The sequence below is a fragment of the Nerophis ophidion genome, linkage group LG07 (genome assembly GCF_033978795.1).
Source record: "Nerophis ophidion isolate RoL-2023_Sa linkage group LG07, RoL_Noph_v1.0, whole genome shotgun sequence".
NCBI lineage: Eukaryota > Metazoa > Chordata > Actinopteri > Syngnathiformes > Syngnathidae > Nerophis > Nerophis ophidion.
Genome location: NC_084617.1, coordinates 27,041,909 through 27,066,563, shown reverse-complemented (window position 1 = coordinate 27,066,563; position 24,655 = coordinate 27,041,909). Strand labels below are relative to the sequence as shown.

General features: G+C 37.7%; 1 protein-coding gene across 1 annotated transcript in view; it reads left to right on the top strand.

The window, feature by feature from the left end:
* The window catches only part of cacna1ha (calcium channel, voltage-dependent, T type, alpha 1H subunit a), a 174,708-nt gene that overhangs the window by 118,460 nt on the left and 31,593 nt on the right, over positions 1-24,655 (top strand). Inside the window, exons 24-29 of the mRNA XM_061905837.1 lie at positions 935-1,024; positions 2,259-2,451; positions 10,664-10,815; positions 12,562-12,671; positions 14,817-14,950; positions 19,899-19,969. Coding sequence (XP_061761821.1) covers positions 935-1,024; positions 2,259-2,451; positions 10,664-10,815; positions 12,562-12,671; positions 14,817-14,950; positions 19,899-19,969 — 750 coding nt within the window. The remainder of the gene's footprint in view (positions 1-934; positions 1,025-2,258; positions 2,452-10,663; positions 10,816-12,561; positions 12,672-14,816; positions 14,951-19,898; positions 19,970-24,655) is intronic.

The following is a 24,655-nucleotide window of genomic DNA, read 5'->3' as shown; positions in this document are numbered from 1 at the left end:
GGGTATTTGTTCTGTTGTGTTTATGTTGTGTTACGGTGTTTTTCATTCTTGTTTGGTGTAGGTTCACAGAGTGGCACATATTTGTAACAGTGTTAAAGTTGTTTATATGGCCACCCTCAGTGTAACCTGTATGGCTGTTGAAGAAGTATGCGTTGGATTCACTTGTGTGTGTAAAAAGCCATAGATATTATGTGATTGGTCCGGCACGGCCTTTAAGGCACGTCCCCAATATTGTTGTCTAGGTGGAAATTAGGAAAAATTCGGGAGAATGGTTGCCCCGGGAGATTTTCGGGAGTAGCACTGAAATTCCTGAGTCTAACGGGAAAATCGGGATGGTTGGCAAGTATGACTGGGAGACGCAACTGCTCTGTACTACTCCCTACAACCTTGTACCACTCCGTACAGCGGCATTTTAAAATGTCATGAATTTTACTTTTTGAAACTGATACCGATAATGTCCGATATTACATTTTAAAGCATTTATCGGCCGATAATATCGGCAGTCTGATATAACTAATAACTAATAACTATTGTTAGTTATAAATAACTCAAACAATAATTGGATAATGAGCTCAGATTACCACCCTTTACTGACATCTAGCGTATAATTTTAAAACTGTGTGGTATACAATTCGCCAAACATCAATACAGTATTTGTTTTTCAATCTTTGTTGCAATTGTGTGCTTCTTGAGTTTAAGGTTACAATTAAAAAATGGATAACAAATTTATAAAATCACAAGTTGATTTAATGTTATTGAATAAAAAAAACTTCAAAACATCGCAACTTGTACCGCAACTTTCTGAAAAAGCTGCCATAAGTTTAATCATTTAAAAATAAAAGCCAGCAAAATCTTGGAGGGACTGATTAACCCAGAATCCTATGGAAGGCAGACTTCTGTGCATTGACCATCCATCTTTGTGTTTCCCAATCAGGCTCTGATGTCTTTGTTTGTGCTATCCTGCAAGGACGGCTGGGTCAACATCATGTACGATGGCCTGGATGCAGTAGGAGTGGACCAACAGGTAATATGGTCCAAAAACGTAAAAAGAAAAACCCTAATTCAATGGCAGCCACTGTTACACAATTGTGTCAGAGTGTATTAAGAACAGAACCCCATTAGAGATGGGTGCCATTTGAATCAATACAGTACCAATTCTTGGTACCTGTAAGTTAACGATGCTCAACAGTACTAATTTTAGATACTTTTAATGCGTAAAAAAACAATAACATTAATTCAACATTTAACACTAAGCGGTGCTGTCCAGTTATTTTGTTGTATTGGAAATTTTCCAATCAAGTAGTCAAATAAAAATTGTCTTGGATTCATTTGAAAAGCTCAAGCATTTCAAAAGGTACAGGTCACATTCGTAGCTCTTTATACACTTAATACTGGATGGGATGGTGGGGGAGTATGCTCAGTTTGAGAGGGTAAGAGAGCATATGATGCAACAACAAGTCTGGGAAGCACCGACCGTTAGACAACGGGGCCCTGTTAATGAGAAGTGTTACTTTCGGGACAAGGTCACACACTGACCAGAATGGACTTCCTACACGGTAATATTGCAGTTTGTAAGACAAAGGAACATGAATGTTTTCTTACACTTCTGTTTGGTTTGCAAGTGCTGTTTTATATAGTAGATTTTGCATGCGGTTGAAATGTTAGATGACAGTGTATAGTATGGTGAGATGCCTTTGTCAGGAATTAATCTTTGCCATAAGGTTGAATGTGCCAGTCTTGTCTTGATTCCTGTAAGTATTGTACTTTTTACACTCCTGGTATGATTGCGACATGCAATCAAATTAATTCCCTAATTTAGAGGTGTTGAAACTGCCGTGTAAAACCGTGAATGTTATTCTGTCGCATGTCCGTGGTAAATCTAGCATAAATTAGCATCGGGCTAACGCATCTGGAAAGTGGAGCCTTACTGTGCTTTTGAATACCTCCGTTTTGCTTTGTCGGAGCGGAAAATTGTAACATTTCCTGGGGCCGTCCGTGGGAGTTCCCTCTGATTGCTTGACTGCTTGTTTCCGGTCAAATTCTTGAACCGGTACAGGGTCTGCAACTGGATGTGACATCACACGTAACAAAGGTATTCAAATATGGCACTGATTGATCACATGAGCATCCATACCTGGTAGTACTGGCGAACTTGGTCGGTACCGAAAAAATGATTAATTTTGGTACCCATTCCTCGGCCCAATTTAGCCAAGGGCTGAGTTTTCAAGAATCGAACAGTAACTCCCCTCTCTTTCCAGCCCGTGAGGAACCACAACCCTTGGATGTTGCTCTACTTCATCTCCTTCCTGCTCATCGTCAGCTTCTTCGTTCTCAACATGTTTGTCGGCGTGGTGGTGGAAAATTTCCACAAGTGCCGGCAGGACCAGGAAGAGGAGGAGGCTCGCCTGCGTGAGGAGAAAAGGCTGAAGATCATAGAAAAAAAGCGCAGGAGTAAGGCCAATGAAGGGACCGGTCGGTAGTCTATTTTTCTGAGCACTGCCTGCTTTCAGAGCCTGAAAAAGAGAACTGAATGAAAGAAATGAGAGGGCGATATCAATACGGATATTAACGAAGGGTTCTGCAGAGTGGCCAGCTCACGCAAACAGTGATTGGGGCTGACAGATGGCGTGGGCTGCGCCACTCTGCTGCATGCCACTGCATGACTGCTGCCCGACTCTCCCTGAATACTGCATGCAAAATCACAGTCATACATGCTAATAACATCTGTATGCGCCACCCTTTTACAGCCATATAACAGGAGCAAAACAGCAAAGGCTGCTTCAATGAGAGATAAGTATTAGTGGGGGTGTCCCGATCCGATATTGATCTTGGATGACCGTCCGATATCAGCAAAAGACAAAAAAAACAAAATAACTGATCAAATCTGGACATCATCTAAATGTCCTTACAATAAAAACACAATTTATTCTATTTTAGTCAGGTTGTTGACAAAATCTAAACATAATCGGGGCATGCATAGGTGCTACTAAGAGTTAGCACCTATGCAACAGCTAAGCACACAATAGCGCACTAGCTAGACATGCGTGATATTTGTCCTTCATTGAACAGTAAGGCAGATTGAAAACAGCACATTTGTCATTACAAACAAATATCCAATAATCATTTTTGCATATTACATAGGCACCAAGGCAGAAGCGTATTAGAAAGTATGCAGTAAAAAACATGTCTGGATCGCACATACAGAGAATACATATAAAAACACACACAAATACGCGTATATGTATACTTAAATATGTACAAATATATACACATGCACATATTTATTTGTATATATGTATGAATATATGCAGTATTTGTATATGTGCATACTTATATGCACACATACACACATGAATATGTATATATGTATGTATATACATATGTGTGTGTGTGTCTGTATATATATAAATCTCTCTCTCTCTATATATATATATATATATACACACATATATATACACACACACATACATATATATATATATATATATATATATATATATATATATATATATATATATAAATATATATAGTAGACTCTCAATTTACAAACAAACTATGGTTCATAAATTGAACAGTTCATATAGTGAAGCAGAGTTTCCTATAAACAACGTAAACATGAATAATTGATTCGGGAGAAAAAGAAATAATAATAATAAGTATATATATATATATATATATATATATATATATATATATATATATATATACTGTATATATATATATGTATACAAACACACACAACATAATGAGGAAATTGATCAACAATATTTTCCTCATTAAAACAACACAAAAAACATAAAGCTGAATTCTCAATAACATTAACAACCATGTTGTTATAATAATAACAAAAATGTTAAAAACTTAATATCATTTTTTATTATGCTGCCCGCAAACAACAGACGTGCCGTCACGAGACCGAGAGGGCAGCGGAAGCAGAGATACGAGGGAGCGGTGAGGAGGGGAAGTGTACGTGGCTTCCCAATCCTCTCTAAGTTTAAGTCCACAGCGATTCCGTCCTTCTTTCCAAGATTGTTTATTGAGTAACCAAACTAGACAAAACTTGGTGAATAGCGAGAAAAGACCGCCTGTGGGTACTGTACTGCACAGGAAGTGATGTCATCAAAAAGGCAACGCCCTGAAACTTCCAGCGGCACACAAAATTAATGAATGAATGAAATGTTCACACACAGAGACATGGTTCGCACACAGAGGCATATTGGGCTCAATCTAAAGGTTCATAAACCGGCAAGTTTGGAAATTGAGGGGTCCATAAATCGAGGTTCCACTGTATGTTTATTTTTTAACCTTCATTTAGATCAGGGGTCGGGAACTTTTTTGGCTGAGAGAGCCATGAAAGCCAAATATTTCAAAATGTATTTCCGTGAGAGCCATATAATATTTTTTAACACTGAATACAACTAAATGCGGGCATTTTTAAGTAAGACCAACATTTTTAGAGTATAATAAGTCTCGTATTATTTTTAATAACATTGTTATTCTAAAGTTAACCAATAATAAATGTAATACTTCTTACCATTAATGCGACATCTTGGACAGGTGCGATAGAAAACGGATGGTTGGATTAAAATGCATGAGAATGTTTTATAATTTGAACGTTATTTTCAACACTGTGATTACCAGCGGAAATATTCATTACTTATCGTGTATTCATTACATTTCATTCATTCAATATCAAGCAATGTCAGCTAACATTTATCTGAGAGCCAGGTGCAGTCATCAAAAGAGCCACATCTGGCTCTAGAGCCATAGGTTCCCTACCCCTGATTTGAATAATCTAGTTTGCAAGGGAGTCCTGTCACACACATTCTTACAGGTGTGTGCAGGTGGCACAACTCATTGAATAATAAACTAAATAATTGATTAATTATTGATCACTCCACTTCAAAATAATACAAGTTTTTAATTTGATTCCGGCTGATTCCGTATTGAATTAATATTGGTATCGGCCAATACTCAAAGATCCAATATCCGTATCATATCGGAAGTGACACCCTAATCAATTTGACTTTTTTACAGTTTTTTTGTGTTGCTTTCCTTAACAGTAAATAAATCGACCCGCATGTTATGCTGACTTGCTTTGCTTGTGAGAGGATTTATTTTCGGGCAAAAGTGAATGTCCTCTCGTTCTGGTTACAGTATGATCCTCGAATAGGAGGACATGTTCCATTAATGTGCTTTGACTGGCAGACTCAGAAACATAGCAGATGTTGATTAAAAACTAGCATAAATACGGCAAAATAGTTTGGTTGAGGCTGGCAGACGTCTGAGAAACACACCACCTCCTGCTTGATGATAATTCATAATCATTGCTGCTTTGTTTCAGTAACAGTCGTCCTTCCCTTACCGATGCCTGACCGTAGCAAACATGTCCACCAAGTAGGATTACTGGTAATAAATCGTGTATTTTCACAGTTAAAGCATACATAAACTTTCTAAATATGTAAAAAATTAATACTTAGTAACTGCCTGCTTTTTAAAATTGATATGATAACTTATTTTTATGTAATATCATTGAAACACAATGTTTGTTTACAGTGTGAGCCCTGGTTGGCTCAGGGGGAAGTTCAGGGCTACTTAAGAATTAGGAGCGCTTGATTTGTTCACCCACACCCTGTTAAAGCACAAAATGGGTCGTCTCGCCTCATTTAAATTTTTTATTTTTTTTTATATTTTTTTATGTTATCGTATTCATCCATGTGAGATCACAACTACTTAAATTGGTCTAATCATTATCGTGCACTGCTCACATCAAAGGCTCACTAATGTGGAGATATGTTATTGACGAGGCAGGTGTCGGAAATGAAAGTGCATTAACAGTAAGGGTGTGAATCATTGGGCACCTAACGATGCGTTCTGATTGTTAGGGTGACGATTACATTTGGAATGGATTCAGAATTTAATCTCGATTCAAACCGATTCTTGCAATGTATTATTTGGTATGAAAATTATGGTAAAAAAATTTTCAAAAAAGTTGCAGGCTAGAAAAGCTCCTTCTGGTTGCAGGGAAATGGCCTAAAAAGATATTTTTAAATACAGTATATGTTTGTGTATATAATACAGACACACACTACACATATTACATACGTACATATATATATATATATATATATATATATATATATATATATACACACATACATATATATATATATATATATATATATATATATACACACATACATATATATATATATGTATGTACATACATTATATAAATATAGATATATATATACACATACATATATATATACATACATGTGTATATATATATATATATATATATATATATATATACATACATACACATACATACATATATACATATATAAATATACATATACACACACACACATATATATATATATATATATATATATATATATATATATATATATACACACATATATAATAATATTAATAATAATGGATTAGATTTATATCACACTTTTCTATTGTTTGATACTCAAAGCGCTCACAGTGAAGTGGGAACCCAACATTCATTCACACCTGGTGGTGGTAAGCTACATATGTAGCCACAGCTGCCCTGGCGTAGACTGACGGAAGCGTGGCTGCCAGTTTGCGCCTACGGCCCCTCCGACCACCACCAATCATTCATTCATCATTCATTCAACAGTGTGAGCGGCACCGGGGGCAAGGGTGAAGTGTCTTGCCCAAGGACACAACGGATGTCAAAAGGTGGGAAGCGAACGTGCAACCCTCAGGTTTCTGGCACGGCCGCTCTACCCACTACGGCATGCCGCCCATATTGTTAATATATATAAATATATATAAATATATATATATATATATATATATATATATATATATATATATATATATATATATATATATATATATATACTTTATATGTGTGTGTTTTTTAAGTTATAGGATAAATAAAAAATTTGCACCCCTGATAAACAGTCATGCTGTCTCCGCTTAACATGAACGTTGACAATCGCCATTACCCAGAAGTTACTGTTAACCCTGAAACAGTAAATGTAACGTTGAATATAATCTATTGATCGCCACAACATAGTAGAACATTTTAAATTTAGTAGGAGTTGGGGTAAAACATGTCGGATGGAGAGACATCCACATTGTTGTTGGCGCTGAAATCAACAACTTTGAAACAAAAATCCATTTCATGGTGCATATTGCTTAAAAACTGGAGGACAATGGTGTTTCAATGTAATAAAAAAGCAGACCAATCCCAGCTCTGCATTCTGAATATGAGGGGCCGGCATCAGTCACACAAGCTCTGTGACGTAGGCGCATTGTTCAGCCTTTAATTTAGGCCAGAAATATGCAGAATATGTTTTAAAAATATAATTTGCAATAAAATGAAGCCACAGTCTGGGTGACGAGGGACGACAGTACAAGTATTTAATATCCTACCTTGAAAAAACAGTATATGGTGTGAGCAATGATTTCCTGCCAACCTTTAAATGAAGGTTTTGTGACTGCAGGGTGTTATATATCTATATATATATATATATATATATATATATATATATATATATATATATATATATATATATATATATATATATATATATATATATATATATATATATATATATATATTTATTTGAGCTGAATATTAAAAAAAAAAATCACCAATCAAAGCCCGAGCGAGCCCTCGCAGTCGCAGATGTTGTGTTTATATGTCAGGCATGTAAGTAGTCATGCATACATCCTACTGTGCATCATTCACATCCTTCACACGGGCATGCCGTCGTGCACTCACTCACACAGCAACACACATATGTTAAGTCTGGTTATTTTATTTAGGAAAATGTTTTTGTTGTGCTTGTCAGATTGTAAAACTGAATGTACAGTAAAGTAATGGAAACAACACAATAGAATGCAATATTTAACATTCTCAGTGTTTGTGCTAGTTTACTAACATGCATCTAATGAATAACTTAGCCCCGGATTTCCACTACATGTGTAAATGATGCTGAATATGCACTCACCCAACCTTGTCTATGTCCGCTCCATAGTGTTAAATTTAACAGATGCCAAAGTAATCGATCTTTTTCTTATTTTATGTATATCAAACATTTACATTACCGCCAATCGCAAAAGTTTTTTGGGGGGGAGTTATGCTCAGACTATAAGTATGAGTAATTTGGAAAGTGAACAGTTGGGTTTTTTTTCGGTCTACACCTTGGTTATTGTTATGTTATTGTTCTTCTATTGTAAGACATTCACTTGTTTTTAATACAATCATAAAGTAAGCAAAACTGAAACAGAAGCTTCATCGTAAAAAAAGAATTAGGGATGGATACTGTTCACATTAAAACCATTACAGTACCAATCCATGGTAACTGGGAATTGATACTGTATATATATATATATATATATATATATATATATATATATATATATATATATATATATATATATATATATATATACATACATATATATATATATATATATATATATATATATATATATATATATATATATATATATATATATATGGTAATACAGTATTATTTGTGTAAGTTAAATTATTCTGATCTACATCTTGTTATATAACTAATACTAGTGATTTTTTCCTTGATGAACAAAAAACTGTTAAAAAAAACAAAAATATAACAAGCCGTGAGTCCCATCTGGAATAAATAATAAAATAATTTCTAAAAACAAACAAACATCATGCAGGTCTATCGGCGCCCATTAGGATTGCTTTAAATCATAAAACATAATCCACCTTTAAAATGAACCCGATGTTTTTATGTTGTGCCTCTGCATGACTTCCTGTCGCGCACAAGACTCCATTTACTGCCAAAAATTAAAAAAGGTTTGCCGCGTGCCGTTCCAAGTTCAGCAGCTGTGACGCGCGACGTGGACATCTGGGGCGAAGCATGTATACATGACATGGAGTATTTCTACGATCACAATAATAAACCTATGAACCAGTACAAATTGGGAATTAGTATTTGCACACAGGTATACCTACTGAAGTCTACGGGCAGTGTAGCTCAGGAGTACAATAAAGAAAAACTCGATTGGTATTCATGACCTAACGTACACATATTGGTGTAGAGCAGGGGTCACCAACCTTTTTGAAACCAAGAGCTACTTCTTGGGTACTGACTAATGTGAAGGGCTACCAGTTTGATACACACTTAAATAAATTGCCAGAAATAGCCAATTTGCTCAATTTACCTTTAATAAATAAATCTATATATATATATATAAAAAATGGGTATTTCTGTCTGTCATTCCGTCCTACATTTTTTTTCCTTTTACGGAAGCTTTTTTTAGAGAATAAATGATGAAAAAAACATTTAATTGAACGGTTTAAAAGAGGAGAAAACACGAAAAAAAATGAAAATTACATGTTGAAACATAGTTTATCTTCAATTTCGACTCTTTAAAATTCAAAATTCAACCGGGAAAAAAATTAAGAGAAAAACTAGCTAATTCGAATCTTTTTGAGAAAATTAAAAAAAGAATTTATGGAACATCATTAGTAATTTTTCCTGATTAAAATTAATTTTAGAAATTTGATGACATGTTTTAAATAGGTTAAAATCCAATTTGCACTTTGTTAGAATATATGACAAATTGGACCAAGCTAGATTTCTAACAAAGACAAATCATTATTGCTTCTAGATTTTCCAGAACAAACATTTTAAAAGAAATAAGATTTAAATATGATTCTACAGACTTTTTAGATTTGCCAGAATAATTTTTTTGAATTTTAATCATAATAAGTTTGAAGAAATATTTCACAAATATTCTTCGTCGAAAAAAACAGAAGCTAAAATGAAGAATTAAATCAAAATGTATTTATTATTCTTTACAATAAAAAAATTTAAAATACTTGAACATTGATTTAAATTGTCAAGAAAGAAGAGGAAGGAATTTAAAAGGTAAAAAGGTATATGTGTTTAAAAATCCTAAAATCATTTTTAAGGTTGTATTTTTTCTCTACAATTGTCTTTCTGAAAGTTATAAGAAGCAAAGTAAAAAAATAAATGAATTTAATTTAAACAAGTGAAGACCAAGTCTTTAAATTATTTTCTTGGATTTTCAAATTCTATTTGAGTTTTGTTTCTCTTAGAATTAAAAATGTCGAACAAAGCGAGACCAGCTTGCTTGTAAATAAATGCAATTTAAAAAATAGAGGCAGCTCACTGGTAAGTGCTGCTATTTGAGCTATTTTTAGAACAGGCCAGGGGGTGACTCATCTGGTCCTTACGGGCTACCTGGTGCCCGCTGGCACCGCGTTGGTGACCCCTGGTGTAGAGTATGTATTACATCATATATTGTAACGTTTGTTTTATTGGGCAATAAATAGCACATAATACAACACGACAACAAGCGTGTCTCTGGTGTTGTGCTGCACAGGCAGTGGTGTGCACTGATTGCTTTTCGGGGTAGGCTATAGTAACATTCATGCATATTATTAATACACATATTTATATTTTTATCACTCTGCGTTTATAGCTTAGAGACATTTAGTGCATCTGAGCTGAAAAGCATTGGGTACGCGAGAGTGATGTTGGTGACAGAAGAGTAATATAATACCCCATGACAAAAAGCGGTCAGTGAACACCACCTGACTCGTTGGGACTCTAACCACTGACACTTTCTCTCTTTGCGTGTTTCCCTGCCCCAGAGGCCAAGCAGAGGCCGTACTACGCCGATTACTGCGCACCGCGTCTGACCATCCACACGCTGTGCACCAGCCACTACCTGGACCTCTTCATCACCTTCATCATCTGCATCAACGTGTTCACCATGAGCATCGAGCATTACAATCAGCCGCAGGTAAGGCCACCTCTCGCCGACTCTCCTCAATCGTCTCATTTAAATGCATTGTTTCCCTCTGTGCCGTCCTCATAAGTAAACACCCGCCAGGCCCATTCCTCTCTCTCACTTGTTTCGTCCCTCCTTAGCTCTCCAAGAGCCTCTCTTTTAGCACTGTTTGTCCGAAATCTTCCGCCTGTCCTGACGGGATGTTTGCTGCTGGATACATAAGGGACTTTTGGGAGAAATGGCAAGTCATGTGCCAGGCGGTTCTCTCCTTTGAAGGCAATAACGATACCTATCCATTTGGAACTGTGACAAAAGGGTAATCTGCTGATAGGATTGAGCGTTGCTCTGGTGTATCGGCAAATTCGGAAAAGATCATGGCAGTTGTTCAAGGAGCCCAAAGGCTGCTTGTTTTAATGGATGAGTTGGGCTAAGCTGTGGGTACTCGGTCTTCGGCAATTTCTGGACTGAATCACAAATTTGATGAAATGTCTGTAAATGTTCTCATTCATCCAGGTCATTGACATTTGGACTGTTTGGTTTGTCTTAAACCTCAGTACCTCAATGCTAACGAGGGAAAATTACACTTCAATGACTGTCGTTGGCTTTGGCAGTTAAGATTTCTCGTTCGCATCAAAACAGTTGTTTTTCTCACTAAGAAAACATCTTTGCCCAGGCACACACTCCTGGCTTTTGGAGTATAAATATTTGGGGTTTTGGCACCAGCCGCTGGACTAGATCTGACCAATCTAAGTCTAAGACTAAATCTAACCAATCTAAGTCTAAGACTAGATCTGACCAATCTAAGTCCAAGACTAGATCTGACCAATCTAAATCTAAGATTAGATATGACCAATCTAAGTCTCAGATTATATTAAAGCTAAAGTTAAAGTACCAATGATTGTCACACACATACTAGATGTGGCAAAATTATTCTCTGCGTTTGACCCATCACCCTTGATCACCCCTTGGGAGGCGAGGGAAGAAGTGGGCAGCAGCGGTGCCGTGCCCGGGAATCATTTATGGTGATTTAACCCCCAATTCCAACCATTAATGCTGGGTGCCAAGCAGGGAGGTAATGGGTCCCATTTTTATAGTCTTTGGTATGACTCGGCCGGGATTTTAACTCACGACTTACCGCACTCAGGGCGGACACTCTAACCACTAGGCCACTGAGTAGGTATATATATATATATATGTATATCTGACCAATCCAAGTCTATGATCATTAACTGATAAAGTCTACTCGGATAAGACAAAATAAACAGTATAGTTGGGATTCATATTGAACACCCTGAGAAATTTGGATAACATTTTGGAGAAGCCAGAATGGACAATTTCAGCTGACAAGGCATTGGGATTCATTTCCAAAAGCTATCTTTATCTATAATTCCACTCCCTCTGGCAAGGTTGTGTGGTAAGCACTCCAGTGTGACCAGTGGAGTGAAAGATGCCCTAAAAAAATCCCATCCCTCTTCGTCAAGAACAACTGGGATGTTGACTCTGCTCTGTGAAAGGCGGGCGAGCTCCAGGCCTACAGACAAAACCAGTGGTCTACCGCACCGATGCACACATTCTTATTAACCCCTCGCGGTAGGATGCTTCATGGAGCAACTGGCTGCAGCTTCGAACCCTAACCCCCTACTTGCAAGTCTAAGTTTTTTTTTTTGTGTCTTGAAATGTGCTTACTGTTTTTTATTGGTCTCAAACTGACATTCAGCAACATTGTGGAGATGATTATTTGCGTTTGTTTGTGTCCAGTATCTGGAGGAAGTTCTGAAGTACTGTAACTACATATTTACCTTCATCTTCGTCATCGAGGCCATGCTTAAGCTCGTGGCTTTTGGGATTCAGCGGTTCTTCAAAGACAGGTAGCAACATTTAAATGCGTGGCAACATTTCTGTTCACTCCATGGTACAGGTGGTCTTCGGGTTACAAACTACATCAACCTAAAGCGGACCTATGACGAGTTTAAGTGACATTTTCCTTCTTCGGTTGAGTAAATGTGACTATGTCAGGGGTGCCCAAACGTTTTACACTGAGGGAAACAGACTAGATAAACAAAGGATCCGGGGGCCATTTTGGTATTTTTCACCTTAAAAAACAGTACAGTGTATAGATTTATTTTTCTAAGAACTAGAAAATGACATTTGGGTAGAAATCTCGTGTGGATGCTGAAAAAACAATGGTGAACTGAAATGCTAACAGTTGGCACGCCCAGTCACATACCACCAAGTAAGAAAATATATGAGCAAAATGAGTTGAAAAAGCTAGTATGCTAAAAGTACTATGTAAACATGCTGGCAATAGCATGCTTACAATTGTGAAGTGAATTAGTGAATTATATTTATATAGCGTTTTTTCTCTAGTGACTCAAAGCGCTTTACATAGTGAAACCCAATATCTAAGTTACATTCAAACCAGTGTGGGTGGCACTGGGAGCAGGAGGGTAAAGTGTCTTGCCCAAGGACACAACGGCAGTGACTAGGATGGCGGAAGCGGGAATCGAACCTGCAACCCTCAAGTTGCTGGCACGGCCACTCTACCAACCGAGCTAAACCGGTAGCATTAGTGAAACACCAAAACATGACAATGAGGTGTATACTTGCTAGTAAAAAAAAAAAATCTTCCATGCTAACTGCTAATTGTAACGTGTCAAATGCCGTAATACTCTGAGGTTTGTTGTGCACAAAAAAATCGATTCACGTCTGAATCGTGATTTTAATCCATCCAGATTCTAAATCAATTCATTATTTTCAAATATTCATTTATATATGTATATTTTTCTTAATCAATTTTAGAAAAATACCTTTTTAGGCAATTTTCATGCAACCAGAAGGAGCTGACTTGTTTTAAAGAAGCATACCAAACAATACAGTGCAATAATTAGTTTAAATCAAATAGAATCGAGAATTGTGTTGAATTGAAAATCGATTCTGATTCGAAACATCTCCCCAGGAATCGTGGACCTGAAAAATGTGTTTAAATACCAGCGTGTTAATGTTAGCATGCATCAACTACCAAAATATTACTGAAGTGTCTACCTATAAAATTAGCTTAAAAAACTAACATATTAATAATAGCATGCTATCCGGTATTATTTATCAAGTAACAAAATGTTTGACACTGGTGTATAACTGCTAAATTAGCATAAAAAACTAGCATGCTAATGTTAGCATGCATCAAGTACCAACATATGACAGTTGTATGTATACCTATAAAAGTAGTTATAAAAAGCCAAAATGCTAACATTAGCATGATCATATATTTGATGCTGTAATTAACCAAAAATAAAGCTAGCATGCTAATATTAGCATGTATAAAGTACCGAAAATATGACTGAGGTGTATTAGCTTGAAAAATCTAACATACTAATGTTAGCATGCTAACAGGTATCATTCATAAAGTAACAACATATTGATACATATTTATATGTATACCTGCAAAATTAGCACAAAAAAGCTAGTATGCTAATGTTAGCATGCATCAAGTACCAAAATATGACAGGTGTACACCTATAATTATAGCTTAAAAAAGCTACCATACTAACGTTAGCATGATAACAGGTTTCATTCATCATGTAACACATTACTTGACGCTCTGGTGTATATTCGCAAAATTAACAAAAACAAGTTAGCATGCTAATGTTAGCACGCATTCAGTCCTAAAACTTGACTGAGGTGTATACTTACAATATTAGCTTAAAATAGCATGCTAACAGGTATCACATTCCTCAAGTAACAAAGTATGTGACTATCCGGTACATACCTGCGAAATTTGCAAAAATAACAAAAGCTAGCATGCTAGTATCAGAATGCTAATGATTGTGTCGTGGGCTAAAGATATTTGCCTCGGCCGCAAATAGCCCCCGCGCTATACCTTGGACACACCTGGACTGTGCATTACTCAACCTACATATTATACCTATTCTCATCATGGGGACTAAATCATGGGGACAACAATGTTAGTTAAATAATTGTTACTGGAGCTTCTGTTTCTTCCTGTGTGTGCTCAGGTGGAACCAGCTGGACATCGCCATTGTGGCCTTGTCCATCATGGGCATCATCCTGGAGGAGCTGAAGATGAGTGCAGCTCTTCCCATAAATCCCACCATCATCAGAATTATGAGAGTGCTCAGGATAGCGCGAGGTAGACACACACACACACACACACACACACGCACACACACACACACACACACACGCACACACACACACACACACACACACACACACACACACACACACACACACGCACACACACACGCACCTCCAAGATATTAGATGGCAGTACTGCTCAGGCCATCTCAGAGCTGTGTACGGAGAGGGTAAGGCCAACCTGGTTTCAAAAGTTGGTAGCAAACATGGCGCCCCGTAGTCACCTAAGAGGCTTTTGACCAATCATTTCAAGAGGTACTCTAGCAATACACACTCTGATTGGTCAAAAACTCTTCCCATGACGACAAGGCGCCATGTTTGCTACCCACTTTGAAATCAGGTTGGCCACACTTGCTCTATACACGACGCTAGGCTATCTATGGTACTGTATGTGGTTTAACTAGTGGGTTGAGTTTTTCCTTGCCCTGATGTGGGATCTGAGCCAAGGATGTCCTTGTGGCTTGTGCAGCCCTTTGAGGCATTTGTATTTCTGGGCTATATAAGTAAACATGGATTGGTTGATTGATGGATTAACTAGAAAGTAGCGTCTCCTCAGGAAGCTGCATGTTTTATGTTGCGCTCTACAAAGTGTGTATATTGTAAGTATAGTAACAGTATTGTAACATTCATCTTAGTTATAATTTTATTTACTGAATGTGAAGGTGTTGAAATCGCCTTGTAAAATGGCTGTTGCCAATAGTAGCCTGTCTATGGCAAATGCAATGTAAATTAGCATAAAGTTAGCACATTTTGAAGGAGTGGAGCTTTACTTTACATTGGAGCGTTTTCTGCCTTTGTTGCTGTGGAAAATTGCAACGTAACTTCGAGGGAGTGTGGCCGTCTTGAGTGCCGCTTGACTGATCATTTGCGTGAGCCGCGCTCTAATTCGCAACCGGACGTGACGTTTTGATTGATTGATTGAAACTTTTATTAGTAGATTGCACAGTTCAGTACATATTCTGTACAATTGACCACTAAATGGTAACACCCCAATAAGTTTTTCAACTTGTTTAAGTCGGGGTCCACGTTAATCAATTCACGTGCAACAATAGGTATCAAAATATGGCATCGTTTGATTCCACCTGAATTAATACCTGGTAGTACCGACATAATTGGGTCTGTGCTTATAAAAGTACCAAATTTGGTACCCATCCTTGGTATGCTGTATATGTACAGCCGTTTATGGAGGACACTTGAAAATATCCAGGTCAGCTAAAGCTACTAAATGGTGAACCTATTTTATTACCCCATATACACATTCTATTACACCCATTATACCCATAATAATTAGTTTAAAACATCAACATCAACAAGGCTTGAACCTGCAACCCAAAATTAATGTCCGAAAACTTGATGTGCACAAGTGTTGGCAAATATACAGAGCTCGGAAAACTACTTTTAAAAAGTAATTAGTTTAAGTTATTTGTTACTTTACCAATTGAGATAGTAACAGAAATATTCTTAGATGAATGTAATTTACTCTGAAAAGTACAAACCCCGTTTCCATATGAGTTGTGAAATTGTGTTAGATGTAAATATAAACAGAATACAATGTTTTGCAAATAATTTTCAACCCATATTCAGTTAAATATGCTACAAAGACAACATATTTGATGTTCAAACTGATAAACATTTTTTTTTTGCAAATAATCATTAACTTTACAATTTGATGCTAGCAACACATGACAAAAGAGTTGGGAAAGGTGGCAATAAATACTGATAAAGTTGAGGAATGCTCATTAAACACTTATTTGGAACATGTGTGCAGGCTAATTGGGAACATGTGGGTGCCATGATTTGGGTATAAAAACAGCTTCCCAAAAATGCTCAGACAAAGGGGCGAGGTACACCCCTTTGTCCACAACTGTGTGAGCAAATAGTCAAACGGTTTAAGAACAACGTTTCTCAAAGTGCAATTGCAAGAAATTTAGGGATTTCAACATATACGGTCCATAATATCATCAAAAGGTTCAGAGAATCTGGAGAAATAACTCCAAATAAGCGGCATGGCCGTAAACCAACATTGAATGACCATGACCTTCGATCCCTCCGACAGCACTGTATCAAAAACTGACATCAATCTCTAAAGGATATCACCACATGGGCTCAGGAACACTTCAGAAAACCACTGTCACTAAATATAGTTTGTCGCTCCATCTGTAAGTGCAAGTTAAAGCCCTACTATGCAAAGCAAAAGCCATTTATCAACCACATCCAGAAACGCCGCCGGCTTCTCTGGGCCCGAGATCATCTAAGATGGACTGATGCACAGTGGAAAAGTGTTCTGTGGTCTGACAAGTCCACATTTCAAATTGTTTTTGGAAATATTCAACATCGTGTCATCCAGACCAAAGGGGACGTGAATCATCCAGACTGTTATCGACGCAAAGTTCAAAAGCCAGCATCTGTGATGGTACGGGGGTGCAAAAGTGCCCAAGGCATGGGTAGCTTACACATCTGTGAAAGCACCATTAATGCTGAAAGGTACATACAGGTTTTCGAACAACGTATGTTGTCATCTAAGCGTCGTCTTTTTCATGGACGCTCCTGCTTATTTCAGCAAGACGATGCCAAGACACATTCAGCACGTGTTACATTAGCATGACTTTGTAAACAAAGAGTGTGGGTACTTTCCTGGCACCCCTGCAGTCCAGACCTGTCTCCCATCGAAAATGTGTGGCGCATTATGAGGCGTAAAATACGACAGCGGAGACCCCGGACTGTTAAACGACTAAAGCTCTACATAAAACAAGAATGGGAAAGAATTTCACTTTTAAAGCTTCAACAATAAGTTTCCTCAGTTACCAAACATTTATTGAGTGTTGTTAAAAAAAAAGGTGATGTAGCACATTGGTGAACATGCTCCTTCCCAACTACTTTGGCACGTGTTGCAGCCATGGAATTCTAAGTTAATTATTATTTGCAAAAAAAAAAAAGTTTTTGAGTTTGAACATCAAACATCTTGTCTTTGTAGTGCATTCAACTGAATATGGGTTGAAAATGATTTGCCAATCATTGTATTCCGTTTTTATTTACATCAAACACAATTTCCCAACTCATATGGAAACAGGGTTTGTAGTTACCTAAAAAATTTAACGAAAACTTCAAACGTGGCATATGTTGAGGGATCTTTCATGAGAGCAGTGTGTGTGTGTATGTGTCTTTGATAGAGGGTGCCTGTCGCAAAGTGACGTGTGATTCAAAGAGAGAGCCAGACAGAGTGGCATTATCTCAGCTGTGTGTGTTGGCTCTCTCGGGACATCAGTCAAATCTTTTCACAGGATTGTGTTAGCGCGAGTTAATAGAGATGGCGAATGTGGTGGCTGTGGTTCCCTTGTCCACAAATGAGGTAATGCAGAATTGCAAGCTTGTCACTTCAGTCGTTGATGGTATGGTATCTGTGATGGTATGTTAAAAAGTTATTCCCTCATGGTAGTAGTGTCAATGTTTGTGTCTATTGTATTGTTCGCTAGATGATATTGCCTCCCTTTATTTGATATCAAGTTCATTTTAGTGTGGTGATGGTTGTTGTTGCTGTCTTCAGTAAAATAGTATTTTCTTGCATTGAACCTGCGCACACACACGCACGCACGCACACACACACACACACGCACGCACACACATTCTTGTATTTGTCATCTTCTCGAGACCTCTAAAAAATGCCTCCCTCTTTAGGACCACCCTTTCTAGATATATAAATATGTGTATTTAAAACATTATTATTATATAGATACTATGCAAATATAAAAAAGCTTGTTGTGAAAAATGAGTTGGAATTTCACAAGAAAAAGGACGAAATTTCACAAGAAAAACTTAGAATTTTTATCAGTATTATAACAAAAGTCGTAATTTTACTCAAAGCAAGTCAAAATTTTACAAGAAAATCTGAACATTTTGGCAATATCGTGATAAAAGATGGGATTTTTACTCAATAACAGTTACAATTGTACAAGAAAAGCTTGACATTTTGGCAATGTTATGAAGAATCGTCACTTTACTTGACAAAAATCACAATTTTATATTAAAACTTAAAAACGTTGATGATATTGTTACAATAATCAGAATTTTACTCTGCAAAATATAGAAAAAAAGTCGTAATTTTAATTAAAAAAATGTCACTCTTTTACAAGAACAACAAAACCATTGGCAATATTGTGACAAAAGTCAAACTTGTATATGACAAATGCCACCATTTTGCATTAAATGTAATAATTTTACATGGAAATATTGCAATATTACAGAAACAGAAAAACTATGAGAAATGGTTCCCAATTTTATAAGAAAAAAGTTGACACATTGTGAGAAAAAGACTGCTTTTATTTATTTTTTTATTCATGAATTTATAATGTAATTGGTTTTTAATCTTCATTAATTACTTCAAGTATGTCTGTCTGTGGTATGTCAGTAAATACATATTTATTTTATTTTTTTGGATTCATTTTGGCCAAAGGGGGCGCATTTCAATTTCTTCTACACACTTGTTATTTCTTATGTTGACCAGAGGGGGAGCACTTTTAAAACCGACACAATGCATTTGAAAAATCGCACCTTTTTGGAACCACCCTCATTTTGATAGAGTTCACCACCAGGGGTGCAAACGAGACATTCTCTATTAGATGCAATGGTTTTCCGTATAGGGACCATGATTTATGTCATCACTTGTTCACACCTCCTCATATGGAAGCTATTTTTCCTTCTTGATGTCTCAAGAGGGGTAGAAATACACGAACACACACACACGCACACGCACACACACACACGCACGCACGCACACACACACACACACACACACACACACACACACACACACACACACACACACACACACACACACACACACACACTTCCTGTGGCAGCTGAAGTGCTCCACCAAGACACAAAGCAGCGACTTGGCCAAAAGACCTGAGTGCATGCCATTTCTTCTCGCGCCCTCTCTGCAGTGCTCAAACTCCTGAAGATGGCCACCGGCATGAGGTCTCTGCTGGACACTGTCATGCAAGCGCTGCCACAGGTAAACACAAAATACTTTATTTTTTTTATTATTATTATTTTATTTGGTATTGCTCTATTTATGACCATGCTCGGTTTTTGAGCGCGGCTGAAATCAAGCAGCTTATTCTACTGAGTGTATTTAAAAAAGAAAAAAAAGGTTTTACATGAATAAACTACATCAAAATTCAAGCACATTCTGATACAAGCGACCGGAATGAGAATCAGCACCTCCAAGTCCGAGTCCATGGTTCTCTACCGGAAAAGGGTGGAGTGCCATCTCCGGGTTGGGGAGGAGACCCTGCCCCAAGTGGAGGAGTTCAAGTACCTAGGAGTCTTGTTCACGAGTGAGGAAAGAGTGGATCGTGAGATCGACAGGCGGATCGGTGCGGCGTCTTCAGTAATGCGGACATTGTACTGATCCATTATGGTGAAGAAGGAGCTGAGCCGGAAGGCAAAGGTATCAATTTATCGGTCGATCTACGTTCCCATCCTCACCTATGGTCATGAGCTTTGGGTCATGACCGAAAAGACAAGTTCTTGGGTACAATCGGCCGAAAAGAGTTTCCTCCGTCGTGTGGCGGGGCTCTCCCTTAGAGATAGGGTGAGAAGCTCTGCCATCCGGAAGGAACTCAAGGTAAAACCGCTGCTCCTCCACATCGAGAGGAACCAGATGAGGTGATTCGGGCATCTGGTCAGGATGCCACCCGAACGCCTCCCGAGGGAGGTGTTTAGGGCACGTCCAACCGGTAGGAGGCCACGCGGAAGACTCAGGACACGTTGGGAAGACTATGTCTCCTGGCTGGCCTGGGAACGCCTTGGAATCCCCCGGGAAGAGCTAGACGAAGTGTCTGGGGAGAGGAAAGTCTGGGCTTCCCTGCTTAGGCTGCTGCCCCCGCGACCCGACCTCGGATAACCAGAAGAAGATGGATGGATTCTGATACACCAATAGTTAAATAGCAGTACCGGTACCCGAGAATCGGTACCTATTGGTACCAATTTTAGGTACTTTTGTGTGTGTTAATATGAATTGTTTTTGATGATGAAATTGGATTTAAAAATGAGCTGATTACGATAGCTGCTGTTCAGTTGTTCCCGTATTTTCCGGACTTCAGAGTATATACGCCGCACTCACTAAATATTAGGGGGAAAATATGCTTCCATATATAAGCAGCACCAGACTATAAGGCGCAGATATATACGATGTGAAATGAGTTATTTACACATAAAGGTTCTGTAAATGTTTATTTACAAACCCAGTTTCCATATGAGTTGGGAAATTGTGTTAAATGTAAATATAAACGGAATACAATAATTTGCAAATCCTTTTTAACCCATACACTGTATTCAATGGAATGCACTACAAAGACAAGATATTTGATGTTCAAACTCATAAACTTTATTTTTTTTTGCAAATAATAATTAACTTAGAATTTCATGGCTGGAACACGTGCCAAAGTAGTTGGAAAAGGGCATGTTCACCACTGTGTTACATCACCTTTTCTTTTAACAACACTCAATAAATGTTTGGGAACTGAGGAGACACATTTTTTAAGCTTTTCAGGTGGAATTCTTTCCCATTTTTGCTCGATGTACAACTTAAGTTGTTCAACAGTCCGGGGTCACTGTTGTTGTATTTTAGGCTTCAAAATGTTCAATGGGAGACAGGTCTGGACTACAGGCAGGCCAGTCTAGTATCCGCACTCTTTTACTATGAAGCCACGCTGTTGTATCATGTGGTGTGGCATTGTCTTGCTGAAATAAGCAGGGGCGTCCATGATAACGTTGCTTGAATGGCTGTATATGTTGCTCCAAAAGCTGTATGTACCTTTCAGCATTAATGGTGCCTTCACAGATGTGTAAGTTACTCATGCCTTGAGCACTAATACACCCACATACCATCACACATGCTAGCTTTTGAACTTTGCGCCTATAACAATCCGGATGGTTCTTTTCCTCTTTATTCCCGAGGACACAAATGTCCACATTTTCCAAAATCAATTTGAAATGTGGACTTGTCAGACCACAAAACACTCTTCCACTTTCCATCAGTCCATCTTAGATGATCTCGGGCCCAGCCAAGCCGGCGGCGTTTCTGAATGTTGTTGATAAATGACTTTCGTTTTGCATAGTAGAGCTTTAACTCTCACTTACAGATGTAGGGACGAACTGTATATAGTGACAGTGGTTTTCTGAAGTGTTCCTGACCCCATGTGGTGATATCCTTTAGAGATTGACGTCGGTTTTTGATACAGTGCCGTCTGAGGGATCGAAGGTCACGGTCATGCCGCTTACGTTGAGTGATTTCTCCAGATTCTCTGAACCTTTTGACAATATTATGGACCGTAAATGTTGAAATCCCTAAATTTTTTGAAATTGCCCTTTGAGAAACGTTGTTCTTAAACTGTTTGCCTATTTGCTCACGCAGTTGTGGACAAAGGGGTGTACCTCGCCCCATCCTTTCTTGTGAAAGACTGGGCATTTTTTTGGAAACTGTTTTTATACCCAATCATGGCACCCACCTGTTCCCAATTCACCTGCACACCTGTGGGATGTTCCAAATAAGTGTTTTGACGAACATCCCTCAACTTTATCAGTATTTATTGCCACCTTTCCCAACTTCTTTGTCACGTGTTGCTGGCATCAAACTCTTAAGTTAATGATTATTTGCAAAAAAAAATGTTTATAAGTTTGAACATCAAATATGTTGTCTTTGTAGCATATTCAACTGAATATGGGTTGAAAATTATTTGAAACTCATTGTATTCCATTTATATTGACATCTAACACAATATCCCAACTCATATGGAAACGGGGTTTGTACCTTAATTGGTTTCAAACGGTGTTTATAACAGGGTAGTAAAACGGCTGATCAAACAAAATGGAAGTCATGGAAGATAGCTCCCCAATCAGCTGAACGGACTTAATAACTCCACAGTGACGTTTGGCTGAATTTACTGAGGAATTTCTGAAACTGAAAGAATGCCATTGTAAGTTAATAATACTAACACAGACAATCGTAAAGTTTTTAGCATAATAGCTAACGAAAGCAAGTGTCATTGTACTACAATAGCGCGTACAAATATGCATGAAAACACTCATTCGGACATTACACACTGGATGGTTTAGTAAGAAAGAATTGTTTTAATTATTTTGTAAAACTTTACTCGGAGTGATGGATAAAGAACCCATAACAGTAGAAACGCTATAGACAGCTAGGAGACCTAACAACACTCCTGTTAGAAAAAACAAAAACAAAATCACTACTGATAAATGGAAGGACACAACAGAACCTGCTGTGAGCAAATTCGTCTAAAAGATGGTGCACAAACAATAAAACACCCTGTCAGTGCTTGTTTTATTTTTAATAAAATCATTTTTAATATTGCCGTCGGCGAAGAAAAATCCATAAACTAGTCACAACGTCTAATAAGCCGCAAGGTACAAAGCGTAGGAAAAACGTAGCGGTTTATAATCTGAAATTTATGGTATACGTGGTTTTATGATCACTTTTTCTGGGACTCAGCGACAGTTACAAGCCCAAGTTAGATGACAGTAGTGTACTGTATAGTTTGTGGTGTGTCGGCTAGTCAGTTCAGTCTTTGCTGTCTAGGCTGTTACACCCTAAAAAGTGTTAATGCTGTAAGCATTGTATGTATTACGCACCAGGTGTTTGATTTTACCATGCATCTTATTTGTAGTTTTTAATAACTAATTTGGACGCGTTGAAATCGCCATGTAAAATTGCTAATGCTTATCAGTAGCATGTCAATGGCAAAGCCAATGTATTTTAGCATCAAGCTAGCATATTCTTGGAAACCAAGAGCCTTACTTTACATACATTGGAGCATTTTTTTAATGTATTTCTTTGTTGGATCTTCTATACATTAAGACGCCTGTTTGAGGTACTTAACATGCACAAAAAGTCCCCATATTTTGCAGGCGCGTCCGAAAGTTTTATAATTTGTGTTTTTCCCGAAAATACCATTTTAAAATTGGCTGCGTAGCGCCACCTTTACAATTAGAAAAAAATAGCCCCTCCTTTCAGTTTCAACCATCGACACGATAATCGCCGGAGACGTCATGACGGAACGCGCAAAATTCTCAGGAATCCATATCGGAAAAGGAACAGGAAGTCTGCCATTTTGGTTTTCATTAATTATATTTTCGGCAAGAAAAAAGGGTCGTACTCTAGCGAACTCCTCCTAGGGACTTTGGCCAAATGAGTCGTGGTTACAATTTCAGATAGTGCACTTGTAGATTGCAAACAAATGTTATCCTGCATCATTAGATATGGGCGTGGCATGGCGCCAAACATTGCTCCGATGATTCGCCACAATACCTCGGCTCCACAAATTCACATCCTATTTGGTAGAAATGATGATGGTACCCTAAGGAGGTGCCTGATGGGTCATACCAACTTGTAGTTGGTGGAGCCTCGCGGAGAGAAGTGCCCCACTCCATCACCAATCTAACTCATTTATGCACTTTATGGGATGTGAGACCGATACTAAGCTGATGGGTCACGATAAATAACAAAAAAAGTATTTTGCAAATGACAGGATGACTTTGATCTGATGACTCGCCACAAGACGTTACTAACTCGGTTTCACAAGTTCAGATCTTGATGCTAATTTCTACAAATGGAGCCTGAAGTGTTTTTTGCATTTTATTTTATAAGCATCCTTGAGATATTGCAGAATCTTTA